This window comes from Schistosoma mansoni, chromosome 4 (assembly GCF_000237925.1).
Source record: "Schistosoma mansoni strain Puerto Rico chromosome 4, complete genome".
NCBI lineage: Eukaryota > Metazoa > Platyhelminthes > Trematoda > Strigeidida > Schistosomatidae > Schistosoma > Schistosoma mansoni.
The window spans coordinates 15,762,471-15,775,946 of record NC_031498.1 but is presented as its reverse complement, the minus strand read 5'-3'; the positions used below and the strand labels follow the sequence as shown (position 1 = coordinate 15,775,946).

General features: G+C 35.4%; 1 protein-coding gene across 1 annotated transcript in view; it reads left to right on the top strand.

Moving 5' to 3' along the window:
- The window catches only part of Smp_153960 (subfamily A22A unassigned peptidase (A22 family)), a gene marked incomplete at its 3' end in the record, with an annotated part of 33,049 nt that extends 21,216 nt beyond the window's left edge, over nt 1-11,833 (top strand). The window contains exons 8-11 of the mRNA XM_018796963.1: nt 883-941; nt 1,884-2,033; nt 8,713-8,992; nt 11,799-11,833. Coding sequence (XP_018652052.1) covers nt 883-941; nt 1,884-2,033; nt 8,713-8,992; nt 11,799-11,833 — 524 coding nt within the window. The remainder of the gene's footprint in view (nt 1-882; nt 942-1,883; nt 2,034-8,712; nt 8,993-11,798) is intronic.
- Nucleotides 11,834-13,476: the final 1,643 nt, after the last annotated feature.

The following is a 13,476-nucleotide window of genomic DNA, read 5'->3' as shown; positions in this document are numbered from 1 at the left end:
GCTTTATTTTTGTTCTGTTTATCAATAATTGTTCGTGAATATTGATATTATTAGTTACTTTGTAGTAGAAGTTACGATCTTATTTATAATAAAGCTGAAGTAAATGTTCACATTCGACATTAACGGGTTCATTTAAATAGATGAATATATGTATAAAAGCATAATTTCCTTTTCGCATAACTCTATCGTAAAACACCTTTACTATAAACTTGTTTTTGTTTGGTCGTAATATTTTACGTTAATCCAATTCTATTTCACTTGTACTTTTTTTTAAAAAGTATTTCTACCAGAATACGATCCGATCAAACATTTTTAAAAAGTAATTTTATAAAAGCATTTAGTTTTTAAATAGTAAGTTACAGACTCGAACCCTGCACAAAGACTCCCGACCATTGCTGCTACTTTGGTGTAGTGGTCGGGCTTGCCTATCGTGATGAACCAGTCGGGTTATACTGGCCGGAATAGTCGTTCCTCAAGGTTCCACCATACCAAGCAGGTTAGTTGAAGAGCGGTAAGACTAAACGCAGCAAACCCGAAGTCCAAGGGCGAAGTTGTACTGGTGACAGTATAGAGGTGTGACGGGAACCAGGAAGTTTTAACCGCCCTCATACTTCTAACAGCACTCAAGACCACTGAGCGACTGCACAAAGACGATCATCACCAATTACCTGGCTTTGGACAACAGCTAAGCGTAGTATCATTTAGTCTTTACATAATAAAAAGGAGTGGTTAGAAGTTCATCAGATAAACCTGCATTAATTAAATAAGTTGTAGGAATAAAAACAATAAGTATAAATTTTTTGATATAACATAATTTTATTATAATATCTGTTATACTAATTATTATGTGATTAGTGACTTCTTTGACATTTGTTTCTTTAGATAACAGTAACCAGCCGATGACAGGGAATTCAAGAAACATGTTAAATATTCCTAATAATGTAAGTAAAAGTAATTGTTTCAATCTTCGTTTCATTACTATGCTTGCTGAAAATTAATTTTTAATGTTTTAAACAGATGAATGATAAATTGTGTAAAAAGACTTATTGGTCTTTATTATTTCTTAAACCATTGCATGTTATCGTGAAAGCGGACTACATTATATTAATGTTTAGCAACGTAATCAATCTTATCAATTAATAAATAACTAACCAGTTCGTTAAAGATTCTACATAAGTGTAGTATAAATATCACCTACAATCTTTCCATTAACTTTTTATGTAAATGCGTCGATATTCTTCTCAATCTTATCTTGATATTCTTTGGCGATGGGTTCTTTTGGTTTCCAAGATGTGCGTTTGTCTGTTTTTAAGCCTTCAATTGAATGCTTCTTTATCATAGTATCATTGTGTCCAGTGAGACTTAAACATAGCATCCACCTAACTGCTAATTTCTATAATTTACCTAGTCCACTAAAGCAAACGATCTCTAACTTCATTTACTGGTGTATGTATTGACTATTCATCATTAGCTTTACTCAACATAATCATATTTCGACCAGTATATTGCGTTTGTATAAACAGCGGTATGTTAGAAATAACTTATGATTACGTAGCTTGAAATATATATCATAAATACACTAAGTGCTAAACAGTATTCATGTAATGTTGCTTATCGTCATTCAAGTAAAAAGAGAATCGCTGTAGAAATCCGGCCGCATTAAAAACTATGTGTATGACAAGTATGTTCGATTTTATTCATATATTCTACCAAATACCGAGTATGTAGAATGTAAATGTAGCTCCATTCCAAGCCATTGGTCATGATAATCACGCAGACTACAACCACGTAGTCTACATCTCTATCAACAGTACTAATTATTATCCGTTTAATTAGTTGTGCATATAAACTGAATTAATGTGCTGTTATTTATTTTTTTGTAGACGTCCCGAACCGATGCAATTGTAGTTGATACTCCTGATGACAATACGATTAATAATGATGCCAGGAATAACAATGAAACTATATCACAGGCACCTCATGAAACAGATACACTTGTAGCAGGCCGACCCAATCGTTGGCAAGAACTGCAAGTATGTTGCTTTGTTTATATATCCGTTTGTTGTAATTATTACTACGTAATATTATGTCTACATACTTTTGTCAGTATCCTTACATTGATTAGAACCATCATCATGTTTTTTTTAGTGATAGTCAAAATTATTTTATATGGACTGACTATTACGTTATCACCATTTGTTGACCTTCTTCCATAACTTAACAAAAAGCAGAGTATGTGTAGTGAACGAAGGCCTAGTCAGTCAGTCAGTCAGCTACAACGTAGGACCAGGCACATATATGCATCGGTCCAAGTTGCCATACCTCGTTAGCACAACAAGATCAACACCGGATTCATAGTAGTTAATTCGGTGTTGGTAGTAGTATATAAATTATAGGTTGTATATAAGGATATAGTACAGGAAGGGAGATATGAAGCAATTTTAGTCTCAAGGTTTAAGGGAAGATAAAGAGTGTATACACCTACGCCATTGTGATCGATTCTGAGCCATGTCACACACAGTCTCCAACCATTGATTACGATAGTCACGCGGACCCCAACCAGGTAGTCTGCATCTGCCAACATGACTCAGGCTAGAAGTTAGTGACTTCAAACACTGATGCCATGTTTTGGTTTGGCCGCCCCTAACTCTCTTCCAACCGTCCCCAATACTAGTCATCATAGCGCGTCGTGGTAATCGGTGTTCAGGCATACGTAACACATGGCCCAACCATCTCAGTCGATGAAGATTCATCACCTCATCAACTGATATACCATCGTTCCCTAATACCCTGCGTCTAACCTCACTATTACTTACCCGGTTATCCCAGCAGATGCGAGCAATATTTCTAAGGCATCTGTGGTCAAATACTAGTAACTTACGAGTATCTTCTACTCTTAATGGCCATGTTTCACAGCCGTAAAGTAGAACAGAACGAACTGCTGCGCAGTATACTCGTCCCTTAATTGATAGACGGATATCTCGTCTTCGCCATAGGTGACGTAAGTTGGCAAAAAGCCAAACGAGCTTTTTGAATCCGTGCAGAGATTTCGTCAGACACCAATCCATTAGGGCTGATCAGACTTCCAAGATAAGTGAAGTTGTCGACGTGTTCGACTACTTCACTCCCTATCCTTAGTTCAGGTGTTGACGCAGGCCAGTCCTGGAGCAACAATTTACATTCAGAGAGGGAGAAACGCATCCCAAACATCCTGGCATTATTACTGAGTTCCAACAGAAGACTCTGCATTTTGCCAGCTTCTTCACCAAACAGGACTATGTCATCTGCGTATTCTAAGTCGCTTAGTGGTCCCCCTGGTAGGAGATCAATTCCTGAAAATTCAGTCGCAGAGAGTGTTATTTCCAGCAACAGGTCTATAATGAAGTTAAACAAAAATGGGGATAGTGGACAGCCTTGACGTACACCACTTGAGGTTGTAAAATCATATGACAGTTCGCCATAAGCTCTCACTCGACTGGTAGTGTTCGAGTAAAGAGCCTTCACAAGGTTTATGTACTTCTCAGGTACACCTTTCAATGACAGACACTGCCACAGAACCTCTCGGTCTTCAGAGTCAAATGCTGCTTTCAAGTCAAGAAAAACTATCATTGTCGGACGCCGATAAGCGTGTCTGTGCTCTAAAACTTGACGAATGGTGAATATGTGGTCGATACAGCCACGACCAGGTCTGAAGCCAGCCTGATTTTCTCGTGTTTGCAGTTCACGAGTCTTAGTTAGGCGCCTGATAATTATTGAGGCTAGTATTTTAGACGCTATGTTAGTCAGACTAATCCCTCTATGGTTATCGCAGGATGATTTTGACCCCTTTTTATATATTGGGACAATAAGTGATTGTGACCGGTCGGATGGGATTACATCCGTCTCCCAGATTTTAGCCAGAATATTAGTCAACCTAATCGCTAAAATTGGACCACCATATTTAAAGACCTCTGGAGCCAATCCATCAGGACCAGCTGCTCTTCCTCGTTTCAGATTACCTATAGCCTTTTGAACTTCAAGTAGGGTCGGGGGGCCTACTTCAATGTTCCATTCAGGTTTTCTGGGAATAGTGGGTAGTTGTGCAGTAGCTGAAGGCCAGCTAAACTGTTCCTTAAAGTGTTCCGTCCATCGTTCTAAACGTTTGGGTTGAGAGCAGATAAGGGTTCCGTCTTTTTCGGAGATTGTCTCACTTACACTTGACTTCTTAATTCCGGTTTCTTTTATTAGTCTGAATAGTTGCCTGGTGTTGCCTACAGCCGCTGCCTTTTCCATCTCTTTTGCTTTCGTTGCCCACCACTGCTCACGATCGTTCCTTAGACTTTTAGTTAACCTAGATCTAATTTCTTTACGCTCTTCGTCGTGTTCAGAGCCTGATGGGATGAGTTTACGCGAATCCATCAGTGAAATAGACTTAGAGGAAATCCACTGGTTTTTTGGAGCCCTATGGTTTAAATGACTAATAGATGTTACTGCTGTTTCCACAGCTGTTCGTGTGTCTTTCCAAGCAGCATCTGGGTCAGTCTCGTTTACAGAACTGCCTAGATGTGAACTCAGTTGTTTCTGGAATTCGCATTTGGCTTTCTCGTCCTCCAGTTCAATCCTAATGGGTCTTCTTAGTGTAATTTTCCTGCGTCCATTGAGGCGCAGACAAATGCGCGCTCGTATTAAAGCGTGATCAGAGTCTAAACAAGTATTCCAATACGAGCGACAATCTTCTATTGAGCCTCTCCAACGATGACTGATGACAATATGGTCTATTTGAGTCCATCGTTGGTTTGGTGCAGGTGGTCGCCATGTTAGGCGATGTCTCTCCTTATGTTTAAAATTAGTGCTTGCTAAAAATAAACGATTGTCTGAGCATAGTTGCAACAGACGATCACCATTATCGGTTCGTTGAGCCGGAATACTAAAACACCCACCTAAATGTCTTTCTGTTTGATTTAAGCTGCCTACCTGGGCATTAAAGTCACCCGCTACGACTACTATGTCTGAGCGCTTAGCTTTCTGAAGAAGTTCAGAGAGTTTTCTGTAAAAGTCATCTTTTACTTCATCATGGCTGCAGTCAGTGGGAGCGTAGGCAGAAACGACGAAAAGGCAACGACGTGTGTCCCTATCCTTCCGAGTTCTTACGGAGCCATTTAGCCGGACAGCACACAGGCGACTGTTAACGGGGATCCATTCTAGTAGTGCCTGTTCTGCCCTTGTACTTAGTGCTATGCCTACACCTGCAAGTCCGCGAGAACTAGCCAACGGGTCGCCAGATACACGGAGGGTGTATTTCGTTGGCTGTCCATTTTGGCGAGGTGAGGTCAAGTGAATGACCACACTGGGATCCTGTATGCGTGTTTCGGAGACACAGCATACATCAATGGTACGAGATTCTAGAGTTTTAGCTAAGGAGGCCTGTTGACCGATTTGGCATAGGGTACGTACGTTGAAGGCTCCAATGTGTAGTTTGGAGCGAGGTTTTAGTAGACCTGGGACAGCGTTTCGCGCACTAGAATCGTTGGCCATGGTGACACTTGAGGAGGAAACCGAGAGAGGAAGTTTAGTGTTGAAAGTCAAGGTAGAAGGAATAGTAGGAAGTGAAGAAGGAGATTGATTATGAATACAATGGTCTTGAGTGTTGTTAGAGGTATGAGGGCAGTTATCACTTCCCGGTTGCCCACACCGTGGAAGGATTCTTCTAGAGGTACCTGAAAAGGAAATTGGGTTAGAAGTGGTCTTAATGACCTGAGAGCGTGACCGCAGTGCCCAAGGGACAACTGCTTGAGGTCGGTCACACACGACCATTTTGTGGGTAGTTTTTGTGTTAGCTCCGTTCTTCAATGGACCTTACCGCCGGAGACGGATATCCGTGGGATAAGGCGAGGTGTGCATTTTTAGGGTCGACCTTTTCTAACCCCACCCCTCCTTGTGGGAAGGCAGCATCGCTGTCATGCTGGTTGTCTGAAGGAAACACCTTACTGCTGTCACACCTCTGTACAGTCAGCAGTACGACTTCGCCTTCGGACCTTGGGTTTGCTGCTTTTAGTCTCACCGCTCTTCAACCGACCTGTCTGGCATGGTAGGACCTCGAGGAACGATTGTTCCAGCCAGTATAGCTCGATTGCTTCATCACGATAGGCAAGCCCGACCACCACGTCAAGGTAGCAGCAACGATCGGGAGCCTAGTGGGGAAAACCGAATTATTTTTTGGTGCGAAATTACACCTCAGCTTAGTAAAATATGAAAATCGTACATTGAATCCATCATTTGCATATCTTTGCGTTGTCCTTTACCTACTCTACTATTCCTCCAATTCTGTTGTTATTTTGACTGCTCTCCAATTTCCTTTCTGTTCTATTCAATTCAATCTTCTGCTGCCAGGCATTCCACTTCGGATTGTGGCTACACGCCACTTATATCTGTCAGCATAAGTAGCATACACAACATATGCAGTCGTTTCAGCCTGCCTATCGATCACATCACACTACTTGGCCGTCGTATATTGACACAAACAACATATCTATATTTGTTCATTGTGTCGTATATTTTCATAAAAATTCAAAATATTATTCAGCACAACTATTTGAGAACTTCACTTAAATGTGTAGTGATCCACGATGCTACACCATTCAGCATAGAATATGTTAATTATTCATGATACAAACGAAAGGTATGTGGTCGGTTCTTATAACATACAGGTAATAAATCCGATATAACAGATTTTCTGTGAATCTATCCAGGCTATATCCTTGATTTTTCAATATTTTGATAAATCAATCTTGGTGGAATATAGGTCTGTAAGTAATATTTAAATAACATCTTACCTTAATTTTCCCTCCAATTCTTTGTTGCTTCTTGGTGACTTAATCAACTGTTCACTGTGTAATGAGTAGTAGAAACCTCAGGTCTTACAACAGGCGCTTAGCCTTCAAACCACAGAGACGGTATCCAATGGTTCATGTGTTTAACTCATATTACCTTTCCATATTGTATACTTTGTATTTAGGTTGGACTAGCGCTTTTATTATTGTTATTATTTATTATTGTTACTTGTCATTATATATTATATGTTTACGAATTCATGTGAAATGTGGCTTGAAAAGTTTACGTCATTGTAATTACGTAGGCCATTTAAATATTTTTCAGACTATATATATATATATATATATATATATATATATATATATATATATATATATATATATATATATATATGAAATTAACTCGGTTCGTAACAACTGTTGGGAAAAGGCAATAACATATTGCTAAATTATTACAATCTGTTCAGACCACAATTTGGACACATTCATCTAAACCTATTTAATTAGTTCAGTAAAATACGGTTAACTGATAGAAATTCGACTATATATATATATATATATATTCAAAATTTGGGAGAACATTATAGTATTTTTTTTCATTGTGTGTTTTTGAGTAACAGTTTAGTTGCTTAAGTACTTAACTTTCGAATACTTAGTCTCAGGTTCAAACCCTGTTTCATCTTCAATTTTAAAGAGTCCATGCGGTGTTATTGACTCTTTTGAATGGTGTCTGGTTTTGTTCTATTCTGTAGTAATTCACAGTGATTCTGAATTACGAACGATTGAATGATTTTCCTAATAAGAACTCGACTCAACAAGAGCTACATAGACGGGACAATGAATTCTCAAAACTTCAACAATAGTCCCCTACTTTAGTGAAGACGAAAAATTGCTTGATATTACAGTATATTGAAATTGTAATGGAACAACTCGGTTTATGTAGCAGTAGCCATGACCTTGAAATAACAAGATAACAAAATAAGAGCGAAGACCAATCAAATGGCAACAGATGTCGGTGAAGTATTATGTCGCGGAAAAAATTATCAAGGTTGTTTTTATAAGTTATAATGACGACTTATTTAATGAAATATAAAAAAACTAGATAATTTTAGGTTTTTTTAAGAGATCTAAATCTGGATTTACAAACCCGTTTTTGGTTTCTGAGTTGCATGAAAAGATTTTCTAATTTACACCAGGTGAAATGGCATCTGCATACTGTACAACCCATCTTTATTATTTGTGTTTTCAGTTAATAAGAAACGATTGTCTTTATATCATTTTTCATAAATTGGACTATTGGCTGATTTATTACATGCGCGTTACAATGATTTTGTGCTGGTCATATCACTATCTGTGTTGAAGTTCACAGTTACAATGCTTACTCATGAAAATACATTTTTATCATTGAGTGACTAATGTAATCACGATCTGAACGTAGCTGAATATGATGATAAGTAATTTGTTTACCTTGTTTTGGCCTAAGATGCAAATGATTAGAAGAAATAAGATTTATACTGGGAGGCTTACCTTATTAATATTCATTTATTTAAATGAGCACCAGTTGGAAATGACTACCGCTCAATAGTGTACATTATCTCTATGTTTCTTTTGAAACCAAACTTAATACTTTAGGTTCCCTGGAAGACATACAAGTTACATTTGAGCTACTTCACTATATTTTGATTAATACTGTTCTCTAACCATAATAATTTGAAGACATTGTCAAATCAAACCATAATCCATTCATTTATTATCTTTTTGATTAACCGTTGTTGAAATCATTCATTGTAAAGATATAACGACTGGTAGGTTCTTTAGTTTACAACTGTTGTCATTGTTCATTTCAATATTTCATATGCATTTGTTCTTTACCTGTACCCTATTCTGACTATTATTTTGACAGGCAGATTTAATTGATCGTGACTCAAAGGGTGTAAAACTTGGTTTAGGCGATTTTGTATTTTATAGTTTACTGATTGGTCGTGCAACACTTGATGGCGATGCAGTCACTGTGGTCACATGTTATGTGGCTATATTGGTTGGAATGTGTATTACTGTTATAGTATTGGGAATTACACGACAAGCATTACCAGCTTTACCAATATCCATAACATGTGGTATATTATTTTATTTTGTCAGTTCAGCGACGATATCACCGTTTCTTGAAGCAACAGCAATTGAACGTGTGTTCTTCTGACGTGATTTGTTATTATTATTATTGTCACTACTGCTGTTATTATGATTGTTTTTTCGTTGTTTTTATACAATCTTCATTGTTACCGTTGATTTAAAATACTCATTAATAATTTGTCATCGTCATTTTTATGTTTAATATTCAACTTTTAACTGTGAATTTTAGATCCAAAATTATAATGATAAGTTTTCAAAGAATTTTTATTTAATAATACAGATTTTAAAAATGTCTTGGAAATTCATCTAATGTATAGTTAAATTTGGAAATGGAGTTATATTCCAGCAATTTTTGTGATTGACAGTGAATCATCGAATCATAAGCGAAACAAATATTTCATTCACTTTAGTTTTACAGCATGGATATAGAATATGGTCAACTTATGGTATAGTACGCGAGAATGTTGGGAAGAATTTCATATTTATTTGAACTCGTCAAAGAGAACTACCGTAATCTGATGAATAATCCAACACTGGATTCAAGCCTAGTATAGTGCACCTTGCTAATAAGTCATTGTTTGGGAAAAGCATTGTTTGTTTCCGCTTTACAGAATCATAATGGACATACCTGAAGAGTCCACGTGATACAACAGAACATCCATTCTTATAGGAAAATTCTCACTAATCTAAGAAAGGAATGTGTAGGTACTTTTAAGCAAGAATTAAAATTCTTCATCTCACAGATGGAATCATTCAACGTACTAGTTTTTTTTTTCACAAGGAAATTTAATTACTTTGTAATGAAGGCATTTTTCTCATAAATACTTATTTTCAGCCAAAAACAAATAACCAAACAGAAGTCACAAGATTCATCAAAGAAATATTTATTAGTATAATAATAATAATAATTAGCTAATTAATCATGACTAGAATAGAAACAAACAACAATTAGGCTGTAAACAGTAGTGTAAAACTCTCGTGATCAATTGGTATATATATATTACTAAATGAGAAAAGGAAAGCAAAATAGAACGACAAGGATATTAAGTTATTTGTTTTATCTCAAGAAAATAATTTTTTCATCATGATTAGTTTAAGAAAGAGGATTTACGTGTGATTGTTCACGAAATAGATTGTAATTACATTTTATTGATGAGACTTTGCTGCCGTTATAGTGGCCCTAAGATCTAACTCCAATTGGATCTTTTGCTGCTTGTTATAGAAATATATATGTCTCCAATCCTCGTATATAATCATTGATTTAAATCGCGTTGGTGAATAACAGAATGGATTTTTGGATACGTTTATTTTGCATACTCGTTGATCTGGACAGACAATCTGAGGTATGGAGCGAAGTGACGCGCAGTGGAGAAGGCGTGTGAGCCAACTCAGTCAAGCGTTAATCGATATTTACTGATAGACCAAAAATAAGTTACAGATATTTGATGAATAGGGTAAGCAACACACACGACCATATAAAAACAGTCAAGACTAATAAGCGAACAATGAACAAGGTCAAAACGTGACTCAAGAAGGGTGAATAACTTGGCCTGTCTGTAAGCTAGAATAAGCTATGTGGGCTCGAGATAGCACCCGACACTACACCGTTATAAATCTAGTGGTGCAATATGTTTATATCATCTAAAAATGCGGGTTACATTAGTTTTATTATCTGATTTCACCAAACTGAACTATGATGATAAGTTATCAGATTGACCCAATTGTGTAATGTATGTTATTAATCAAGTCTCGTTCTAATTTTAGTAACATCATTTTATTAGGATCAATTATTGTGCTTATTTAATTTAGTTTTGCTTTTATTGTGACGACTATGACTGACCATTGAAAGTTTATGTAAATTTCCAGTTTCATAACACCGATTTGGAAGTTAATTTGCATGAAATTAATACATTTTAATATCCAACCAAGATTTTGTGAAATAATTCTCACTAATTAACCAATACCTTTCCGTAATACAATTACTAGTTAAAACAGGATTATCACATTTTATAAGTTGTTAGTAAGAATTTAAATCATCCTTTAGTTGATATTCTTGACTAAATTATGTTCAGTCTTTGTCGGCATATTTACACTTTGTGGAGATTGACTTGACGTAAATATTTTGTCACAAGCGTTTTTACTGAATGGATGGATTATGTTCAGTGATGGGATCCAGGACGCGTGTCTCGCTTTGTTTAAAAATTGTCAACTGGATGTAGCTATATTGCTGCATAAGAAATTTATGATCAGTATATTAGTGGCATTCTCTTTTCATCTAAGATAAAATTGCAAAACAGTTCTGATTATTTTATATTCGTATTCATAATTAACTAGAAAGTAAATTTATTGAATGATTAATAATTTGGAATAACTTTGTGTGATTTGTTTTTCTTCGTATATTCTATTCAAGTTAAGTGTTTGTTGTTATTGTTGCTTTTCTTCATCTTCTGCTTCTTCTCTCATAATAGTATAAACAATCTTTATTATAGTTATGTGAAAACGATACTTATGGTTGGATTTCACTTTGTAGTTCCTCTTTAAAAGATCAGGGAAGAAAGAAATAGTGGGAATATTGAATGAAAAGAAAAACACTTGTAATTGATGACTTCCTTTTTTTAAACAAAATGTTTTAACTACCAATTTAGCTTATTTGAATTTCTGACAGAAAAACGTGAAAGCAAATAATGATGTGTATCTATATGCGTACGGGTGTTTTCATTGTTCAGTTAATATATTGTACCCAGCATATTGCGCCTATATTTCATTCATTTAAAATGAATTCTATATATAAAAGTATAATTTTCAATGGATTTTTCATCTGAAGCTCTAACTTTCAACATATTTGTGTTTTTCATCCAGCATTTTTGGGACGTATTACATTGGCGTGTTTATAGAAGATAACTTGAGATGGTTAAAGTAAAAAATACTCCGAGGAAAATTGCACTGCCATATTTCCTGGAAATATTCTCGAAAGTACCGTATATTTACTGAACGGCCGCATTTATATATGTTTATCGCTTGATTTCACCACGACAAAAATTACTCATTACTAGGTGATCGTTTTACCACTAACTACACTCATTTTTAGGACCTACGTGACATAATCGCTTCCATTGAAAAAGTAAATTACAACTGTACTGTGGTGGTAAATATTTGAAGTTGGAATGTATACAACCATATTTTTATACGGATTTTTAAAGGCGAATGTTTTCGCCCTCATACTTGAAAGTCATAGTTTTGATTGTTTAAATTGATAATGGCATGCATGAATGCGGAACAAAGTTTAGGTCTTTCTTGATACTATCAATACATTACGAGTGGACAAAATCCTCACAAACTGGTTCATTGGACAAAATTTTGTAAACATCAAAAGCAAGTGTCCGGAAGCGGCATTCAAGAATTTATGATCGAGGAAAATGAAATGCTTCGAAGTTTATTAGTGACACAATCAACTATATAAATGTTATTTTTAAGGGATAATGTGTGAAATGCTAAAATATGTGAATATTTTGCATACTTTTGTCATGCATGTCGTTAGCCACTTATACGTTCGAAATGGAATTAACTTATGGTAAATATGCCTTTTAAATACGCAAAAAAGTATGTATATATAAATCACTTATCATATAAGATAATTTCCATCAAGAACTTGGAAACAACTTCAGAACTGTCGAAACTAATAACTTAATTACTAACATACCTACTTCATGATTCTTTTGTATTACTTACCTGTGACTCAACACTGAATTAAAATCACTACCTTCAGGTGCATGATAAAAATAAAACTTTTAAAAGTGAGTAAATAGAAAATTCAACGGCACATATCTTCATGTTCAGTTAGTTTTTGTTATATATCAAAATACCTATCTAATGCCTACTTAACCATCTTAGTATGTACTGATTTCTTCCAACTAATCATTCATGAATTTTAGACAGGTATTTATCTGAATAAAGATTAACAAACACCTATTTAATGAATCCTGTTTCTTCTTGGAAAGCAAAGACTCAACTGTCACTTCTAGTATGTTGTTAGGAAATGTTCATTTTAATTCTGGACTGATTACATGATTATATATATATCATCCTTGCTATCATATTCGTCCAGTTGACTACCTATTGACGTCATTATTATTATTGGATTATTTAAAGATTTATAACTTGCATACATATGAGATCTTAATGAAACAATCTTACATACTTTTAATCGACAAGATAATGTGGACAGTATGATTATGTATAATAATGATAACAATAAACATAGAAAATAGATTTCTGATTTTTACTTGATGCCAAACCAACAAAATTTACCTATGTACACTCAATGGATTCTGTCGACTATTTGTATAATATAAGTATTAAGCTGAAAAAACCCGATTTATTTTGTGATTAATTGACAATATCTTTTTTTTTGAATTTATCCAAAAGTGAAATGGTTTAGAATTCTTTAGTGAATAACGACTTGAATTTTAGACAAATATCTTGTTGAAACGTGATTGCAGATAAATTTAACTAACCAATGAAATGCTATCAGCATAGG